The sequence below is a fragment of the Dendrobates tinctorius genome, unplaced genomic scaffold (assembly GCF_039654945.1).
Source record: "Dendrobates tinctorius isolate UK_male_01 unplaced genomic scaffold, ASM3965494v1 ptg000086l, whole genome shotgun sequence".
Lineage (NCBI taxonomy): Eukaryota > Metazoa > Chordata > Amphibia > Anura > Dendrobatidae > Dendrobates > Dendrobates tinctorius.
The window spans coordinates 32,670,412-32,691,826 of NW_027361754.1; the positions used below are offsets into that span (position 1 = coordinate 32,670,412).

The 21,415-nt window shown below is 42.7% G+C and overlaps 1 protein-coding gene across 1 annotated transcript in view; it reads right to left on the reverse strand.

The window, feature by feature from the left end:
• Window positions 1–19,460, reverse strand: part of LOC141098103 (5-hydroxytryptamine receptor 3A-like) — a 51,908-nt gene extending 32,448 nt beyond the window's left edge. The window contains exons 1-4 of the mRNA XM_073585672.1: window positions 19,150–19,460; window positions 17,168–17,212; window positions 9,971–10,080; window positions 4,460–4,629 (exon numbers count right to left, since the gene is read on the reverse strand). Coding sequence (XP_073441773.1) covers window positions 4,460–4,629; window positions 9,971–10,080; window positions 17,168–17,212; window positions 19,150–19,329 — 505 coding nt within the window. The 5' untranslated portion in view covers window positions 19,330–19,460. The remainder of the gene's footprint in view (window positions 1–4,459; window positions 4,630–9,970; window positions 10,081–17,167; window positions 17,213–19,149) is intronic.
• Window positions 19,461–21,415: the final 1,955 nt, after the last annotated feature.

Genomic DNA, 21,415 nt, shown 5'->3' on the forward strand with positions numbered 1-21,415 from the left:
AATGAGGTATCGCTGTAACCGTACTGACCCGAAGAATAAAACCGCTTTATCAATTTTACCGCACGCGGAACGGTGTAAACGCACCCACCCCAAAAGAAATTCATGAAACGCTGGTTTTTGTTCATTCTGCGTCCCAAAAATTGGAATAAAAAGCGATCAAAAAATGTCACGTGCCCGAAAATGGTACCAATAAAAACGTCAACTCGTCCCGCAAAAAATAAGACATCACATGACTCGGTGGGTCAAAATACGGAAAAATTATAGCTCTCAATATGTGGTGATGCAAAAACTATTTTTACAATAAAAAGCGTCTTTTAGCGTGCGACAGCCGCCAAACATAAAAACCGCCATAAATAGTAAATCAAACCCCCCGTTATCACCCCCTTAGTTAGGGAAAATTAATAAAATAAAAAAAATGTATTTATTTCCATTTTTCCATTACGGCTAGGGTTAGGGTTAGGGTTAGGGCTAGGGTTAGGGTTAGGGCTAAGGCTGAGATTAGGGTTAGGGGTGTGTTGGGGTTCGGGTTGGAGTTAGAATTGGGGGTTTCCACTGTTTCGGCATATCAGGGGCTCTCCAAATGCAACATGGCGTCTGATTTCAATTCCAGCCAATTCTGAGTTGAAAAAGTCAAATGGTGCTCCTTCCCTTCCAAGCTCTGACATGCGCCCAAACAGTGTTTTACCCCCACATGTAGGGTATCAGCCTACTCAGGACAAATTGCAAAACAATTTTTGGGGTCCAATTTCTCCTGTTTCCCTTAGGAAAATAAAAAATTGGGGGCAAAAATATCATTTTTGTGGAAAAAAATGATTTTTTCATTTTCACGTCCGAGCGTTATAAAATTCTGTGAAGCACTTGGGGGTTCAAAGTGCTCACCACACATCTAGATAAGTTCCGTGGGGGGTCTAGTGTCCAAAATGGGGTCACTTGTGGGGAGTTTCAATAGTTTAGGTACATCAGGGGCTCTCCAAATGCACATGACACCCGCAGACCATTCCATCAAAGTCTGCATTCCAAAACGTCACTACTTCCCTTCCGAGCCCCGACGTGTGTCCATACAGTAGTTTTCTCCCACATATGGGGTGTCAGCGTACTCATGACAAATTGGACAACAACTTTTGGGGTTCAATTTCTCCTGTTACCCTTGGGAAAATAAAAAAATTGGGGACTAATTGATCATGTTTGTGGAAAAAATACGATTTTTTTATTTTCATGCCCGGGTATTATAAACTTCTGTGAAACCCTTGGGGGTTCAAAGTGCTCACCTCACATCTAGATAAGTTCCTTAGGGGGTCTAGTTTTCAAAATGGGGTCATTTGTGGGGGGTTTCCACTGTTTAGGTACATTAGGGGCTCTCCAAAGGCAACATGACACCCGCAGACCATTCCATCAAAGTCTGCATTCCAAAACGTCACTACTTCCCTTCCGAGCCCCGACGTGTGTCCATACAGTAGTTTTCTCCCACATATGGGGCATCAGCGTACTCAGGACAAATTGGACAACAACTTTTGGGGTTCAATTTCCCCTGTTACCCTTGGGAAAATAAAAAAATTGGGGATTAATTGATCATGTTTGTGGAAAAAATACGATTTTTTTATTTTCATGCCCGGGCATTATAAACTTCTGTGAAGCCCTTGGGGGTTCAAAGTGCTCACCTCACATCTAGATAAGTTCCTTAGGGGGTCTAGTTTTCAAAATGTGGTCACTTGTGGGGAGTTTCCACTGTTTAGGTACATTAGGGGCTCTCCAAAGGCAACATGACACCCGCAGACCATTCCATCAAAGTCTGCATTCCAAAACGTCACTACTTCCATCCCGAGCCCCGACGTGTGCCCATACAGTAGTTTTCTCCCACATATGGGGTATCAGCATACTCAGGACAAATTGGACAACAACTTTTGGGGTCCAATTTCTCCTGGTACCCTTGGGAAAATAAAAAAATGGTGACTAAAAGATCATGTTTGTGGAAAAAATAAGAATTTTTTATTTTCACGCCCGGGCGTTATAAACTTCTGTGAAGCACTGGGGGGTTCAAAGTTCTCACCCCACATCTAGATAAGTTCCTTGGGGGGTCTAGTTTACAAAATGGTGTCATTTGTGGGGGGTTTCCACTGTTTAGGTACATCAGGGGTTTTCCAATCGCGACATGGTATCCGATCTCAATTCCAGCCAAAAACGTCAAATGGCGCTGCTTCCCTTCCGAGCTCTACCATGCGCCCAAATAGTGGTTTACCCCCACATGTTGGGTATCAGCGTACTCAGGACAAATTGCACAATAACTTTTAGGGTCCTGTTACCCTTGGAAAAATAAGAATTGAGGGTGAAAAGATCATTTTTGTGGAAAAAATATGATTTTTTAATTGTACGGCTTTATGTTATAAACTTCTGTGAAGCCCTTGGGGGTTCAAAGTTCTCACCACACATCTAGATAAGTTCCTTAGGGGGTCTAGTTTCCAAAATGGTGTCATTTGTGGGGGGTTTCCACTGTTTTGGTACATCAGGGGTTTTCCAATCGCGACATGGTGTCCGATCTCAATTCCAGCCAAAAACGTCAAATGGCGCTGCTTCCCTTCCGAGCTCTGCCATGTGCCCAAATAGTGGTTTACCCCCACATGTGGGGTATCAGCGTACTCAGGACAAATTGCACAATAACTTTTAACTTTTAGGGTCCTGTTACCCTTGGAAAAATAAGAATTGAGGGTGAAAAGATCATTTATGTGGAAAAAATATGATTTTTTAATTGTACGGCTTTATGTTATAAACTTCTGTGAAGCCCTTGGGGGTTCAAAGTTCTCACCACACATCTAGATAAGTTCCTTAGGGGGTCTAGTTTCCAAAATGGTGTCATTTGTGGGGGGTTTCCACTGTTTTGGTACATCAGGGGTTTTCCAATCGCGACATGATGTCCGATCTCAATTCCAGCCAAAAACGTCAAATGGCGCTGCTTCCCTTCCGAGCTCTGCCATGCGCCCAAATAGTGGTTTACCCCCACATGTGGGGTATCAGCGTACTCAGGACAAATTGCACAATAACTTTTAGGGTCCTGTTACCCTTGGGAAAATAAAAATTGGGGTGAAAAGATCATTTTTGTGGAAAAAATATGATTTTTTAATTGTACTGCTGTACGTTATAAACTTCTGTAAAGCCCTTGTGGGTTCAAAGTTCTCACCACATATCTAGATAAGTTCCTTGGGGGGGGTCTAGTTTCCAAAATGGGGTCACTTGTAGGGGGTTTCCACTGTTTAGGTACATCAGGGACTCTCCAAACGTGACATGGCGTCCGATCTGAATTCCAGACAATTTTGCATTGAAAAAGTCAAGCGGTGCTCCTTCCATTCTGAGCTCTGCCATGCTCCGAAACAGTCGCTCCCCCCCACATATCAGGTATCAGCGTACTCAGGACAAATTGCACAATAACTTTTGCAGTCCAATTTCTCCTGTTACCCTTGGTAAAATAAAAAAAATTGAACCTGAAATACTTTTTTTGTGAAAAAAAGTTAGATGTTCATTTTTTTTTTTAAATATTCAAAAAAATTCCTGTGACGCACCTAAAGGGTTAATAAACTTCTTGAATGTGATTTTGAGCACCTTAAGGGGTGCAGTTTTTAGAATGGTGTCACTTTTGGGTATTTTCTATCATATAGACCCCTCAAAGTGGCTTCAAATGTGATGTGGTCTGTAAAAATAAAATGGTGTTGTAAAAATGAGAAATCGATGGTCAACTTTTAACCCTTATAACTTCCTAACAAAAAAAAATTTTGGTTCCAAAATTGTGCTGATGTAAAGTAAACATGTGGGAAATGTTAGCTATCAAGTTTTTTGGGTGCCATATCTCTGTGATTTAAGGGCATAAAAATTCAAAGTTGGAAAATTGCGAAATTTTCAAAATTTTCGCCAAATTTCCGTTTTTCTCACAAATAAACGCTTGTTATTTGAATGAAATTTTACCACTACCATGAAGTACAATATGTCACGAGAAAACAATGTCAGAATCACTGGGATCCATGGAAGCGTTCCAGAGTTATGACCTCATAAAGGTACAGTGGTCAGAATTGTAAAAATTGGCCCGGTCATGAACGTGCAAACCACCCTTGGGGTGAAGGGGTTAATAAAGAACTTGAAAGATTTATATGGATTTCTGAAGAATTCGTGTCACTGAAGCAGTGCGGTTGCTCAGAAGTGCTTTTCTTGATCCTCAACTTGTGATTCTTAGTGGACGTTTCCACCTGCACGAGCTCTGCAGCAGCTATACAACTGCAAAAAATGTTGTGAGTGGTTGTGTCTGAACACAACCCATAAAGGGTGAGTACTTTAGACTACTTTTTTCATTTTCATTGATTTATACCAGGTGAAGCCCTATGTCTGCGCCCCCTCCCTTGTTTTTTCTCTTATCATGAATGATATTTAATACATTTGGTTGAAAACGTAATTAGAAGCAAAATTCTGATATTCTTACTGGAATGAAGCCAGCTTCTGAATGAGATGGAACAGTTCAGGAAATCAAAAGGGAAATGGTAGATATCAAGATTGCAGGAAGTCATGATGTGAATGGGATTGTTCTTGAAGACTCGGCCTCTGTTGTTCACGTAGATATAAGGGGCATCTGTTGTCTCTCTAGCACCCACACTGCAGACCGAAAACAATCAGTAATTGTCGGGGCATTCAGTAATGGAGCAGAGTATTACATATAAAACGCAGAATGTACTATACAGCTCTGGCAAAAAATAAGAGACCAATTAAAAATGTTCAGTTTGTCTGATTTTTCTCTTTATAGGTATGAGTAAAATTTAAATTGTCCTTTTAGTCTATAAACTTCTGACATTTCTCCGAATTTCCAAGCGATAAATTTTGTTGTTTTTTTTTCTGAAAAGGAGAAATGGTCAAAATTAAAAAAAAACATTGCTTGCAGACCTCAAACAATGCCAAGAAAACAAGTTCATAATCAATATTTTGTGGAATAACCATGATTTTTAATCACAGCTTTCATGCGTCTTGGCATGCTTTCCACCAGTCTTTCACACTGCTCCTGGCGCAAAAATGTAAGCAGTTCTTCTTTGTTTGGCTTGTGACTATCCATCATCCTCTTGATTACATTCCAGAGGTTTTCAATGGGGTTCAGGTCTGGAGAATGGGCTGCCCATGACAGGGTCCTGATGTGGTGGTCTCTTAATTTTTGCCAGAGCTGTAGATAGTAAGAAAGTAGCAACTTATAGTGAACAACATTTTGTCACAATGGAACACGAAGCTCTTCTGTGACACTGTAGGATTAATGCTGACACTCAGACTGCAAGAAATCACCATGCTCATAATCACTTTTAAAAAGAATTATTATTTTTTCATTCAAAATTGTTTGCAAATTGATTTCTTTATATATCTGTCTAGACGTAATAGATAAAACTTTTTAAAGCCTGCATAGAGCTGAAGTTGAAGGATAACATTCTGTTTGCCTTTGACTGCCGCTAGGGGAAACAAAAATAAAGGGGGTGTCTAGAAGTGAAGGAAAAAGAGAAAACAAAAACATCAGCTCAGCAAAAAAAAGTCACAGCAAATGTATATGAAAGTCCACAAGATGATGCTCGGATGCCAGTGTCCCCAACAGAAAATAATTTTTCATTTTTTGGCACAGGATTTTTCCCTTTTTACAGTGGCTAGAAGTCTATATAAATCTACAAAGCTAACTAATATTCTTGTGATCTCAATATTGCCTCAGTCTTCAGATAACAGCATCAGTCCCTGCTCATAGCATCACCGCTCTAGCTTGGGTTCAACCCAGTAGATAAATTAGGCCAGCGTGGTGGCTCAATGTCAGCTCTGTTACTTTGTAGCACTGGGGTCCTAGGTTCAAATCCCACCAAGGACAACATCTGCAAGGAGTTTGGGTGGGTTTCCTCCGGGTTCTCTGGTTTCCTCCCACACTCTAAAGACATACTGACAGGGAATTTAGATTGTGATCCCCAATGGGGACCGTGATAATGAGGTCTGTAAAGCGCTGTGGAATTAGTGGCGCTATATAAATGAGTAAAAAATAAATGAAATATACTTCCTGTGTCAGTATGTGCTGTATGTGAAGAGGGTTGGCTGACTGGCTGCCCCTTCTCTGCCTATGCATAAGTTGTGTGCAAATAAAGTCCGTGGAGCCTCATTTAAGAGTCTCAAACACGGGACTAGCCAGATCTTCCTCCAGGGAAGGACCCAGCCAAGGGATGGCTCCTTTCGGAAACCACCATTACCACCATATTAAGTGGCCCTTTAAGTTAATATCCAGCTCTTTACGAGTTTACAGATATGACAAGGGAAATACCAAGGTCAGGTATCCATCCACAGACAGCTGTTTCGGGGTGTTGCCCCTCATCAGTGCGAAGTAGGATTCTGGCTAGGTGGAAGCAATGCCTAGTAGACCAACATCACGAAACAATCACTGACCTCAGGGAGACCAGTCAAAGAAAACACTGCGGCAGCCGGCAAAGGTGTAAGTTGTGACAGATGGTAATGTTTCATAAGTTACAGGACTGTCGTTGATGTTCAGTGTTTAGTACCCCTTCGAAAATATATTAGTAATGTCTGTATATTTATAATTCAAACATATTATATCTAAACACAATTTTTCTCAAGCTAATAACCCCCTTTAGACCCAATAATATCACCACATGCGATAAGCTCCTGAGCTACCCTAAAGGTAGCCATTGATAACCAGTATTTTGCCAGATAAAGCAGAGCTGTCACCAGGTCAAAAGTGTCCTGCTTTTGCTCTTATTTGATTCTTGCTGCTTTTCTGATTATTCCACATTTCGCTTTTCTAAATTGATCATATTCTCCCAGAGATACAGTCCTTTTTATTTTATTTATTTTTTTGGTCTTTTCTAAGTGGGTGTGGCTCACAGGATCCTCCAGGGCGTGTATTTTAGCTCATTATTTAGTGAGCCACACCCCCTTGTAAACACCATAAAAATTAGCACTAAATAAAAAGACCTATATCTCTGTAACCGTAAGGCGGATTTAAATAAAACTAAAAGCAAAATACTCATGGAAAAAGCAGGAATAAAATAAGAGCAAAATGACCACTTCTAACGTGTTGACAGGTCTTGCTTAAAGCACTGTGTTATGATGAGTCACCGAAGGAGGAAAAAACAAAATACCAGCTAAGTCCAGAGAAACCAGAGAGGTTGGCAGCCCCCTGAACCTATCCACAACAACTAGGAGTAGCCGTGGGGAGTTCCTACGGTGCCCTAGACCCCTCGATCACAGCCGGAGAGCTACATAGCCTAAAGACAGAAAGGGGAAAAACTAAACTGCCCCAGAGCAGACCCCAAAGCAATAGGCAGCCCCCAACATATAATGACGGTGAAGCAAGATGAAAACACTAACACAGATAGAAAGATAGGTTGAGCAAATGATGGGGCCCAAGCTAACTACATAGGACAGGATAGGAAAGCTGCTGTCTGCCATACGCAAAAACCCTATCAAAATGAGCCAACCGACTGATAGGAAAAACAGGCCCTGAAGTCGCTAGGCTTCAAAAGACTATATCAGCACTCAGGTATATTCTGAAGACAGAGCAAAAGATCAACAGATCAGAGACAAAAATGGAATTCAGCTCACCCCCGGCCGAGGATGGCAGAACTCCCAAAAAACAAGGGAAAACAAAAACAAAACTGAAGAGTACAAAGCAGAGCAGAAAAACTTAGCTTTGAGACGCAGGAATCAGACTGGTCTCCAAGAATCCAGCAGGAAAATCACCAGCCAGGAAGAAGGGCGTCGGCAGCCTTATATCCAGTCCGCAATTCCAGCCACCCAGTTATCATCTAGCTGCCCAGGTGTTTGGTAATCAGTCTCACTACCTTCCTTCACCAGAGGAGGGAGTTCATCAGACCTCAATGGTGAAGGGAAAAATGAATTCACAACAACACTGTTTCACAAAGAGTAACCCAGAGTTTGCTTGAACCTTGATTTGGAAGTTTCCTCGAACTCAACAACAACTATCTCAGTTTTAGTCTGCTAAATACAAAGCAACATTAACTTATCTGAGCAAAATTATAGCAAAACAGACAAAAAGTGCAATACAATGTTATACCCACCTCTACACCAGGCTTCATATAGGCAGAAATAACCTTAGGTGTCCCGAAGGAGTAGAACACCCTTTTTTTTTCTTTTTCTTGACTCTTTTTTATTAACTACTAGCTGAAGAGCCTGGCGTTGCCCGGGCATAGTAACTAACTACTGTTAGTTATAACAAATTATAATGATTATATCTATATATATATATATATATATTTTTTTTTTTTTCCAAGAGAAAAAGGTCGCACTCTGCTGCCAGCCACGGACCTTAGCACGGTAACAGCGGTGCCATCCGCTTTCTTGCATTGACTTTATATATATATATATATATATATATATATATATATAAAGCTGAGTGTATAGCCCCGCCCATTCTGCATAGCCACATTCACTACAATATCCCACCTCATCCCGTCAGCCAAAGCTACCGAACTACTACCCCTAATATCCCACATCCTCCTATCAGCCAGAGCCACTGGACTACTACTCCTAATATCCCATATCATCCCATCAGCCAGAGCTACCGGACAACTCATAATATCCCACATCGTTCCATTAGTCAGAGCCACCAGACTACTACCACTAATATCCCACATCATCCCATCAGCCAGAGCCTCCGGACTACTACCCATAATATCCCATATCATCCAGTCAGCCAGAGCCACTGGACTACTACCCATAATATCCCATATTGTCCCATCAGCCAGAGCCACCGGACTACTGCCCATAATATCCCAAATCATCCCATCGGCCAGAGCCACTGAACTACTACTCCTAATATCCCACATCATCCCCTCAGCCTGGAGTCCGAACCAGAGTGCTGAGTGGAACAGTCCTAACTTCCATAGTGGGGATCCCTTTAAGAGAGGCCTGGTGTCAGAACCAGAGCGCTGAGTGGGTTTGCCCTGACTTCCATACCATTGATCCCTTTAATAGAAGCCTGGGGTGAGAATCAGAACACAGACTGGATTTTCCCTCACTTCCGTACCGAGAATCCCTTTAAGAGGGGACTTGGGTCAGAACCAGAGAGCTGAGTGGATTTGCCCTAACTTCCATACCAGGGATCCCTTTAAGAGAGCCTTGGATCAGAACCAGAACGCTGAGTGGATTTGCCTTGACTTGCATGCCAGTGATCCCTTTAATAGAACCGTGGGGTCAGAATAAGAGCGCCAAGGGATTTGCCCTAACTTCCATGCAGGAGATCCCTTTAAGAGAGCCTGGGATCAGTACCAGAGCATTTGAAGGCAATTGCCCTGACTTCCATATTGGGGATCCCTTTAAGAGAGGCCTGGGGTCAGAATTAAAGCTGGATGGATTTGCCCTGACTTCCATACCGGAGATCCCTTTAAGAAGGGCCTGGGGTCAGTACCAAAGCACAGAGTGGATTTGCCCTAAATTCCATACCAATGATCCCTTTAAGAGACCCTGGGGTCAGTACCACAGAGCTGAGTGGAACGGTCCTAACTTCCATACCAGGGATCCCTTTAAGAGAGGACTGACTTCCATACCAATGATCCCTTTAAGAGGGAAGATGTGCCTATAGGATGGAGGATGTGTGAAGGTATATGGGCACAGGAGGGGGGTTTCATTTCTGTCATGTGCTCTGTGCTCCTTTCAGGGGGGCAGACAATGGCTGGGAGCTTATGTTTCCGAGGATGCTATATTTCTCCCACGATGTCAGTATCTGCTGAGGTGTCGTCAAGTGGGAAAACTGTTGCTCATAGCAACCAATCACAGCTCAGCTTCTTTTGAACAGCTCTGGTGAAATGAAAGATGCTTCGTGATTGGTTGGTGATACACACACACATTCATTTTTATATATAGAGATTGTACCAATTTTATGTGTCTGTATGTAATTACCACGGAGAGGGTTTCTTCATTGGTTAGAAGGAAAAAAAAAATTATGACTTACACTTCTTCAATCATAATATCTGGAAGCCATACTGAATGTGTGGGAATGAAGATATGAGTGATGTTGTCAAACTGGATCGGATCCCACTTTAAAAATTCATCCACCCAAGACTGTACAAGGTAAAATCAAACAAGGAGATAAAACAATTAATGGTTATAACGCTATTAAAAATTTATAACCCATATATGCAAAACTTGCTAGGTTAAAGTTTTGATTTTTTTTTAAACTGTATTTATGGACGTTTTCTCATATATGAAACAACCAAAAAGAAAAGAGAATTTACTAAATATAGGAAAATCAAGGCCAATCATGCACATTAATACAAATATGAAAGTGGTAAATACTAGAGTTGGGCAAATATTTGAGTGGAATCATGGGCGTAACTTACCACATAATTTACCCCAGATAAATATCCCCCATGCAATCACAAGTTAGGCCTCTTTCACACATCAGGTTTTCTGCTTCAGGCGCGATCCGGCGCTTTTGACTAAAACCGGATCCGTCGAAATGCAATGCCGGATCCGGTTTCCCCCCCATTGACTTGCATTAGAGCCGGATCGAGCCGGATGGCCATGCATTTCATCCGATTTTCGCCGGATCCGGCAATGTGACGCGATCCGGCGTCTGGAAAAAACGGTGACTGTAACGTTTTTTGTATCCGTCGAAAAAGCCGGACACGCCGGATCCGGCGTGTCCGGCTTTTTCATACAATGAAAGCCTATGAGCGCTGCAATGCGCCGGATCCGGTTTTTTTGGTCTGAGCATGCTCAGTAGCTCTGCCCACAGGACATATATAAAAGCAAGACAATGGGACCCTCAGCCACACCCAACATGCCACCCAAGCCAAGAACCAGGAGCAGGAGAAGGCAGCAGACATCTGCAGCAGCAGCACCATCAGCACCACCCCAAATGGAGCAGCATGCTGAACAACGGGAGGGGAGTCCAGCAGCAGATGAGAGACGGTAATTATCAAATCCCCCATTCCTCCAAACTAGGGCTATGGAATATCAAGATATTCATTGGCCCTTTGTTTCTCTTTATTCAACAGCCGCCCAATAGATGCAGCAGCAGCAGCAGCAGCAGCAATGGCAGCAGCAGAAACACCACCCACAGCCATGGAGTCTGGCCATGAGGAAGACAGCACATCTTCTGGGAGCCCTCCCTCGCATCGTCAGCGTTTGACGGTAAGTTTTTATTTCCAAAATCCATCATCTCTGTAATATATGTGTATTCATTGCCTTTTATTTCAAAACAGGAATCACAAGATGAAGAGGAGCTCCCAGAAGAAGAAGGAAGGGGTGGACAGACACTTGGAGTGGGCTCACAATTGGTAAGTTTTTTGCATCAAACGCAGAAACACATCACACTACACACAACACATAGAAAACAATGTTCTGCAGACCACACACAGCAAACAAATGCCTACATCCAAAGACATAACATTTTTTGTTTTCTTCTCTAGTCTTCCCAATCTGGTGCTCGGCCAAGAGGTCCTCGCAGTGCCTCCCAGGGTCGTCGGCGACAGCAACGCGGCGGTCACCAGCGTGTAAGTATAAATATTTTTGCTTTGTTTTTTTTGCACTTTTTATTTCATTTCTTTTGTGGAGGCTAATTATGTTATTTTTGTCTTTTTCTTTAACAGCCTTCACAGCGTGCTCCCGACTCTGACGGTGAGGATGGAGGGATTGATGTCGACCGCCTCATCGATCTCGTCAGAGAAAGGGAGCCGCTCTGGAATATGGCTGACCGACGCCACGCTGACCTGATCGTTACCCGACGACTCTGGGAGGAAATCTGTTCGCTCCTTGTGGACCGCTGGGAGGACCTCGAAGCTCGGGCCCAGATTAAAGAGCGTAAGTATATACAGTACCGGTTGCTTGATTTAAACCTGTGTTTCCCGAACTCCAGTCCTCGTGGTCCCCACGGATCATGTGTTCAGGATTTCTATTTACTTTGGAAATCCTGAAAACATGACCCCTGGGGACCATGAGGACTGGAGTTTGGGAAACACTGATGTTGTATACTAACCACTTTGTCCTTTCTCGTTTCAGGGGAGAGAATTGTGAAGCGGTGGCGGTCTGTGAGGGATCGTTTCAAGAAGGAGTTCAATAAAGAGATGCGGGCCCCGAGTGGATCTGGAGGACGCAGGAGCAAGTACAAGTACGCACGAGCCCTGTCGTTCCTCCGGGAGACAATGCTCACCAGAAGGTAAATATTACACACCACATGTGACAAAAAAATGTTTAGATGTAACTTTTTTTTTTCAGCCAGGGCCATACCATGTCACTATTTTAATTGTTTTTTTTTTCTCTTTATTCCACAGCACGGTGAGCAGCACTCGGGAGCCTGCACGATTGGACCCTTCTGAGGCGATCCCTGAGGAGACCGGCACCGAGGGAGACTTCGACCGCCCCGGTACATCTGCACCTTCCAAGCCTTCCCACACATTCGACCCATCAGTCCCATCCACCAGCACAGGAGCATCGTGGCCGCCTACATTACATGAAGCTGCTGGTGAGGAGATCGCTTTCCCTTTACCCCACCCTTCTGCCCCTGCCACCTCTAGTACACCTGCGGGTACTGGGCGGCAGCGGCAGAGGGGTCAGGAAAAGACTTATGCGCCAGAGTTCTTGCATCTGAATGCATCTTTCCAGAACTGTCTAAAAGTCTTGTCAGAGCAAATCACCGCAGGCTATCAGCAGATCAACTCCAGCATTATGGAGGTGAAGACACTTCTGCAAACCATGCATTCAGAAGCAAGATCTTCGCCAAACCACACCTTTTTCAGGTCTGTTGTGGAGCGCATGGAAACGCTCTCTCCTGCCCAGCAGATGCATGTAATGCATTCATGCCATGCTGCTCTCCAGCAAGTTACCTCCCAACCTCCTCCTCCCACCACAGTAGTTCCTCCACCTGCACCCCCTCCAGCCACTTTCCATCCTCCCCCTCCTATTACATCTACACCCCCTCCAGCCACTTTCCATCCTCCCCCTCCTATTACATCTACACCCCCTCCAGCCACTTTCCATCCTCCCCCTCCTATTACATACCATCCACCTCCCCAGCACCATCCACCTCCCCAGTACCAGCAACCTCCCCAGTACCAGCAACCTCCCCAGTACCAGCAACCTCCCCAGTACCAGCAACCTCCCCAGTACCAGCAACCTCCCCAGTACCAGCAACCTCCCCAGTACCTGCAAACTCCCCAGTACCAGCAACCTCCCCAGTACCAGACATCTCCCCACTTCCAGCAACCTGCCCCGTACCAGACATCTCCCCACTTCCAGCAACCTGCCCCGTACCAGACATCTCCCCACTTCCAGCAACCTGCCCCGTACCAGACATCTCCCCACTTCCAGCAACCTGCCCCGTACCAAACTCCTTCCCCATACAACTTTCCATCAACATCATCTGCTCCTACAGTCCCTGCCCAACCCTCCACTCCACCACCCACCACCTCTTCTGCTTCCCACATGTCCACCCATTCTGTAGTTTTTTCCACACCTTCACCTCTAACTGTTCCTTCCCCACCATGATCCCAGTCCTCTCTCCACACTCCCAGTGTCGAAGTGTCCCGCAGCCCCTACAGCAGTATTTCCACCACACACTACACAGATTTATAATGTGTGTATTTAAATAAAAATGACCAGTTTTATGGTTTCAGTTTTATAGTTTCAAAGCTTTATTAAACAAGTTTATTAAAATTTTAAAAAAGTTTACTAAAAAAAACATTTTTCAATAAAAGTTAAATTATTTTACACTGGTTGTCTGTCATTTCTTTCTGCGGCGAAAAAGGTTAAATACAGGGTATTTAAAAGGTGAAATGGTATTCAAAACTAGGTATATAACTGTGGGTAAATTTTAGCTTTTTGCCACAGTTGTGTTCCTGGTTGTGTTTGAAGCAAAGTATTTCACCTAAAAAGTTGTGTTTATTGTTGGTGATTTCCTAACAATGTACACAACTTTTGTTAAAAGGTGAAATACTTTGCATAAAACACAACCAGGTACACACCTGTGGCCTAAAGCTAAAAATAGAGACCATGACAAGATAGCCAACTTTGGTTGGCAAAGGTATATACTGTTGGTACAGAAGGTACACAAGTTTGGTTGGGCACAAATCTTTCACACTCTGTCATCCTGCCAGTGTACTCTGCCTTGAGGTGACATAAAGTATAGTGCAAAATTGTCCCTCATTACTGAAACCGTCACAGAACTTCTAGTGGTAATGTCATGGTAATCTTGCAAGGTGGTTTCTTCAGAGGTGTCCTCAATGGAAATGGGTTCCTTGCAGATAACAAAATTGTGGAGTACCACGCACGCTTTGATCACCTCGTCCACAGTTTCTGTCTTGAGGTTGATCGCAGTCAATAGGACCCGCCATTTGGCTGTCAGAATACCAAAGGTACATTCAACCATTCTTCTTGCTCTTGTGAGGCGGTAATTAAAAATGCGTTTTGGTCTTGTCAATCCTCTGCTAGAGTACGGTTTCAAAAGGTGTTCTGACAGCTGGAAGGCTTCATCCCCTACACAGCCAAATGGCATAGGTGGACCAGATGTTTGCGGCAGCGGTCTAGGTGGTGGGAACTGGAAGGTGTTTCCATACAGTTTACGCCCCATGGCAGACAGTTTGAAAACTTGAGAGTCAATGGAACGGCCATAGGCCCCAATATCAACCGCAATAAATTTGTATTCCGCGTCAGCGATGGCCATGAGGACAATTGAAAAATATTTCTTGTAATTGAAATATTCCGATCCCGATCCAGCTGGCTTTACAATGCGGATATGTTTCCCGTCCACAGCGCCCAAGCAGTTGGGAAACTGACATATCTGTTGAAACTTGTCAGCAATTTCAATCCACCTCTCTGTTGTGGGCTCTGGTAAAAACTCTTCAGCTAAGGAGTCCCACAGTGCACGGCATGTGTACTTCACTATTCCAGATATGGTGGAAATCCCGAGTCTGTACTGGAAATGCAGTGACGAAAGGGATTCTCCAGTTGCAAGAAATCTGTGGGGAATTAAAAAACAATAAATTAGTTTTAAATCACAGCATTACATACCAAAACTGAGCTATAACACTTGGAGATACAAACTACCACCAACAAGATTGCAGTGAAAGTGTGCTCTGATGCGATCACATCCAATAAATGTGGCTTACCTTAAAGTCACCATCAGACGCTCTGTGGGTGAAACAGAGAAGCGGCAATAGGTGTCCGCTTTTCTTATGAGGTGTGCAATGCGCTCCACCAAGTAATCAAAATTCTCCATTTTCATCCTAACATATCCAAAAAATTTATCCGGGTTTCGTCGAAGGTCCATGCAGAGTGTAGAATAGACCCCACGCGTCATTCTCTTGGCTGTGATGGGGTGGATCCACAAACGTCGTCTACGATGCCTGATGCGCTGCTGTCTCGCTCTCTCCTTCTCCATAACAATCACCCTCAAACGATTCGCCTCCGCTATAAAATCCGCCAAATTCTTCAAAATATTTCCAGTGACAACATCCATCTTCGCCAATAACTTGCTCTTCTCTCCAACCTGTCAAAGAAGGGCTGTAGGAACATGCTATATATAGTTTTCCAGTAGCCAATCCCGTTCGGAAGGCCACAAGGGTCAATTTTAAAAACCGGATCCGGCGTAATCCATCGAAAAACGGATGAACCGGATGAGACGGATCCGGTTTAGTCTGTCAAGAAAAAGACGGATCCGGCAGAAAAACGGATCCGTCACATCCGGTTTTACTAAACATTTGCCGGATCCGGCGTTCCGGCACGACGCCGGATCGCGCCTGACGCCGAAAACCTGAAGTGTGAAAGTAGCCTTAGGCCCACAAATCTCCAGGAAATAGTCCATTAATCTGGAGTCACACATAGCGACTTACCAGCGATCCTGACAATGATATCAACATGTCAGGATCGCTGGTAAGTTGCTATGTGATCGCTGGTGAGCTGTCAAACAGGCAGCTTCACCAGCGATTAGCACAGCGACGCCACGCATGCGGCATCGCTGTGTTCGTTAGCGCTGATGCCATATTCATGTCAAAAATAGAATTAAAATAAAAAATATTGTTATTCTCACCTTCCGACGTCCCGCGCAGCATTCCCGCCTCCCGGTCCCAGTAATCCTTTGCGAGAATTACCATGATGATGTCCGTTCTCGCGGGATCGCGAAGTCTCACGGTCATTCTTGCAAAGGATTACTGGGACCGGGAGCGTGGAGAGAGGCGGGAAGACTGCGGGACGTCGGAAGGTGAGAATAACAATATTTTGTATTTTTTTTACTATTTTACAGCTGATCGCTGGTCTCCCGCCTGTCACACGCAGCGATGCGTGCTGGCCAGCGGGAGACCAGCAAAGAAAAAAATGTCCAAAGGTTTCTGGCAGCGATCAGCGATACCGGCAGGGGGTGCCAGTCGCTGATCGCTGTCACACACAGCGATCTCGCTGGTGACATCGCTGTTACGTCACAAAAGTTGTGACTCAGCAGCGATCTCGTTAGCGAGAATGCTATGTGTGACGGGGCCTTTATAGTTTAGTGAGACCAGAATAGCCATTTATCCTCCATAGTGTCCCACATGTCATAACATGCAATCCATATGACCGGACAATTCCTGAAAGTAGGGGGAAGAGGGGAGTAAATACTCACACGCGGTACTTGGTAGCCACGTAACTTGTGATAGCATGGGAGATTTTTATCTGGGGTAAATTATCACTGTAGTGACATTTTTTGACTAATTATTGAATACTTGGCGCCATATTTCCCTTTTTTTTGGTGTCTATTGGAATACATTGTCTAATATTTAAGTGCTTTTTAATTATTTGTCTATGGAAATAAAGATTTTGTATTTTTATTTAAACTCCTGTGGTTTTCGGGTTTTCTATCATTTTGACAGTGGAGTGGTTTTCTGCAGTTATAGGGTGTATGTACACCTGGTGCAATAATAGTGAGTCTGGTGTCTGATATACTAAGTCTATTTCGTAGTGGAAACGACCCACGGAGGGACGAGTCGGTGAGACCGCTCGGCTCAAGGATGTTTCTCGTTGCTGTTGCTGAGGTTCTGTGCATTCTCACTTCTCATGAAGCAAGGTATGTACGGTCCAAATTTTAGTACGGTTGACCTTCAGAAGTTACAACAATTTTTCCAGGAAAAGTAGCGAGTGAATCACCCTGTATATTAATGTAAATTATTAGTATCATTACCTGATTGTACCAGATATAGGTCTTCACTAGTTGGTTTTTCTCATCCTATTAAAGTATTAAAGATATAAACGACTATTAAAATCATAGTATGGCTGAAATGATGCAATGTCATGAGGAACAATGTCTGATATAATGTAAAGTTTGATTTCTTCTTGTTATGCTTCCATCCTACGTATTAGTTATCATGTTTTGGTTTATAGCATTGTAGATGTTACTCAGACTTTCCTGTGTTGATTTGTGTTGATTCGATCATTGTACAATGTTACCAAACTATTAAAGGAGAAATTCAGCCAAAATGAAACGTCCAAGTTAGAAATCAGAGGCTCAAATATAAAATGTCTGATCTCAGACTCTTGCTCGCAATATTGTATTATAGGTCACAACTAATCCAACAATGACTTTTTAGCAATGGTTACAAATTACAAAACTAAAGTTGATGTAAAATGTTTGGTCACTTTATTAGTAATGCAAACCAATGTAAGTTTATCATGATTATATCTTACCTACTAATTAAGATGCAAATTTGCATATTTAATTTCCCAGAGGAGCATGGCATAAACTACAAGTCTCCTTACGCTGGCATGTCTGGCTTGTCCTTCTCTTTAGATGTTACCCTTTAGACCCCAGTCAGAGGCCTTTCATACAGCCAAATGAGATCTCATGCTTTGCACTGAGGATAGGAAACACTCCGAAACACGTGTCTGCAAACTGAGATTCTGGTTTGTATCCTAAGTTATGTGAAAAAGCTCCTTAAGGGGTCCATATTGACTTTTAGAATTGGTACTTCCAATAGGTGGCAATATATTTAATGTCAATGTCCTCTCTGAAGAGCCAATTTGCATATTTAATTGACCAGAGGAGCATTTCATAAGTCTCCTTTCCCTGGCATGTCAATCTCCACAAGAGGAAACATTATCCCTTAGAATATACAAACTAAAGCAAATTTGTTAAAGGCAGATTGAATTCACTGCAAATTATGCTAAATTTCAGATTTTCCTAAATCCATTTTTTTTGCAGTTCACTACTTGTAAATCTAGTAAAATAATGATCAGCCACTCACCATTTACCTGCATTGTATTGGCCCAGAAAACAGAGTAAAAAGCCCCTCACCTTCACACTCACTTGTTTCGCCATTTCCGCAGCTCATCACCGGTCCTTTGCCCATTCGACCTCTTCTTTGCACCTTTCTACTAAGCTATAGCTCATTTTCAAGAATTTTCACTTTGCGCTACAACTTATAGTGCCAAGTAGTCCTCTAACAGTACGGTGCACATCACTACACCTAGATTTGATGATGTGCATCACCCAAGGTGCAGACTAAGCCTTAGGTGATGCATGTTCTGATTTCATGATGTGTACAGTGATGTTAGAGGCCTTCCTAGTGACGGAGCCCCAGAGCAGAGGCAAGATGCCCAAAGACGACATTGCACACCAGAGGAAGGATCGATTAGGTTCGACCTAGTGAAGGACCAGATTGTAGCTTGTGACGGGTGGTGCAACAGAAAACAGTTGTACAATCCAATCAGTCTTTATGCTTTCTTTTCTCATAGTAATAATAATGTATACTGTACAATAAAGTTTTTATTGTAAAATGTGAAGTAAGATCCCCTTTGAGAAATCCATTCACTTGATGACAGGCTAATGTATGTATTGGCATACAATTTTTGTGTTTTTGGCTATACAGAAAAGCATCAATATATTACTTCTCGCAGTGAAGCCAATGTGGATTTCACAGGTCCTACAAAGCAAGAAATGATCTTTCTAACCATGCGTTATTCTGGACAAGATACAAGGATCCTGAAAATGAACTTTCAAATTTGTTATAGGGGGGCAATGAGCTTTCTGAAGGGGACAATCGCTCTGAAGAAGGCTTGGTTTAGAAAGCAAGAAAACCGAATAGACATTTGAACAATTGCTGAACCCAATGTTTTAAACAACTCTGAAGTCTAGAAGAGCCATACCTAAGGAAAGAAATAACTTACCACTCCAAGAATTGCATATACGGCCACCTCTATATATACTGTCGTTGTTTTCCTCCAATTCTTCACAGGTCTCACATCCTTGTGGTAGCCGTCCATCAAGTGGTCTGAAAGCTCCACTAGTGTTGACTTATTGGATTCTAATTCATAAGATACTGGATAACGAAAGAAAATAAAAAACATATAGCGCTTGTTTATATTTTTTAATATGGAACCAATGCATAACTTCCTGTATGCCACTGTCCAGTATGCATTTACGATGCCGCAGCCCCCTGATGACGCTTCTTTTCACTATCCCAGCATGTAATGGGATTCTCAAAAGAAGCATCATCAGAGGAAGTAGAGAAATAAAGTAAAGCAGTTAGAGTACTGAGGGAACGGTAGGAAATTTTAATTAAAGTGTATTAGAAAATTTTAGTCCAGTATTTTGTTCCTTAAAAGTGGCATGCCTCACTAATAAATGTGGTGCATTTGATGATGCAACAAACCCTCTTTCACTTTTGTAGATTTTTTTTTATTTCTTGGGTGTTACAGAAAACGTCCACTCTTTATAGTGCATATATGTATATAAAAAATATTTAGATAGATAGACAAAGAACCATAAAAATGTTAATAAAAGTAAGAAAAATTATGATTACTAAAACATTAAGAAAAATATAAAAACACAATCGGTACTCAAATAAGATATCCAACTTCTTTTCTAGTTTTTACAAAGCTGAGGATGAACTTGGTAGAAACTGTCCATACACCAGTCTGTGCACTTAGGTATAGGCTTGGTTATAGCGATCATGGAGGGGGTCTTAGGACCAGGAACCCCACTGATCATTATCATAAACGAGGGGTATATACTTATCAAACATTATTAAAAAGTTAACTTTTGTTTTAAGGTTCTTTTGGGTCACTAAGGGGTTAATAAACATAATGGACACAAGAAAGAAATGAACACATAATAAAAAAAAATAGTTATACACTAAATTCCACATTGCCAAAATGTGACTTCATTAAGATACTAAAAGGATGATACACTCACCTGTACATGGGAAGATCACGAGTAGGATAAGTAGAGTCACCATAGTACCAGCTTCCCCCAAAGACGGATCCTGAATTCATCACCCGATACCTGTAGATGTGGGTCAGTGTCCACCCGAGGTTTCACCTTCACAAGCCTGATCTACACTGTTACAAAGTGACTATCTCATGCTTTCTGTTCTCCCTACATACCATATATATGTTTCCATCCATGTAACCTCTCCTCTGTTGTTAATTGAGGACAAACCCTGGAAGAGTAGAAATGTGATCTGTCTGCGCCCCTCCCGCCTCTATACTACTAGAGTTACATTTACTTCATAGTCATCATTTTGTGACAAGATCTCTTATGTGTGTCATTATTTTAATTCATCACTGTTACATTTCTTTCACTTTAAAAGGGAACTTGTCACCTCCAAAAAACGCTATCTCCCTGGTCTTTCACTGACTGGCATAAAGAATGGAAGTATGGCTGGAAATCTAAATAAGGGTTACTCTACAGGTAAAGAGCATATAAATCGTATAAGGCTACAAGAAAAGTTAATTCTCCCCATAGCTGTTCACTTCCAGTCACCGGTGCAGTGTATGGAGCAATTACAGTCACTGCTCATTATACAATACTCACTACTATATGTTGCCTACAGTGAGACCTGTTGGTCGTCATGTCCTTATTTGGGGCACATGAGAGCTCCTGGTGTTGGGGGGCTCCATGTCATTGATAGTATCATTAATTCACAGATATACTGCTCAATAATGACAAAGAAGCTGCCATCACTCTGCACCCATGGTAGACGAGAACTCTTCCAACAAGACTGTAATGATTGTGCAACAACTCACACGGAAAAACAGGTTAAAAACACTAGAAACTGCAACTGACTCTGCTGGTTCCTGTACGGACTAGAGATTCTGACCCCGCAATCCCTAGTGGTTCCTACATGGGCTGGAGCAGCCCTAACAAGAGACTTAACAATGTCATCTCGGACCTATGCTGCTTGCAAGGCTGTCAAGTGCTTCACGTTCTTTCTAACAAACCAGTGGGCAGAGCAGAGTGCGATTTACCTAAAAAAGGGAAGGAGTGCTGCGATAGAGATTCCAGAGTGAATTAAATAAAAATAATGAAATATGAGAAGATATGGTACATACTGCAAGAGAGTATGTTGCCTACTTCCTAAACAAGAGACAGAACATAGGTGCAGGGTGAAAAGCATAATTAGCAGAAAGATGAACCCTAGCTGGTGTTTCG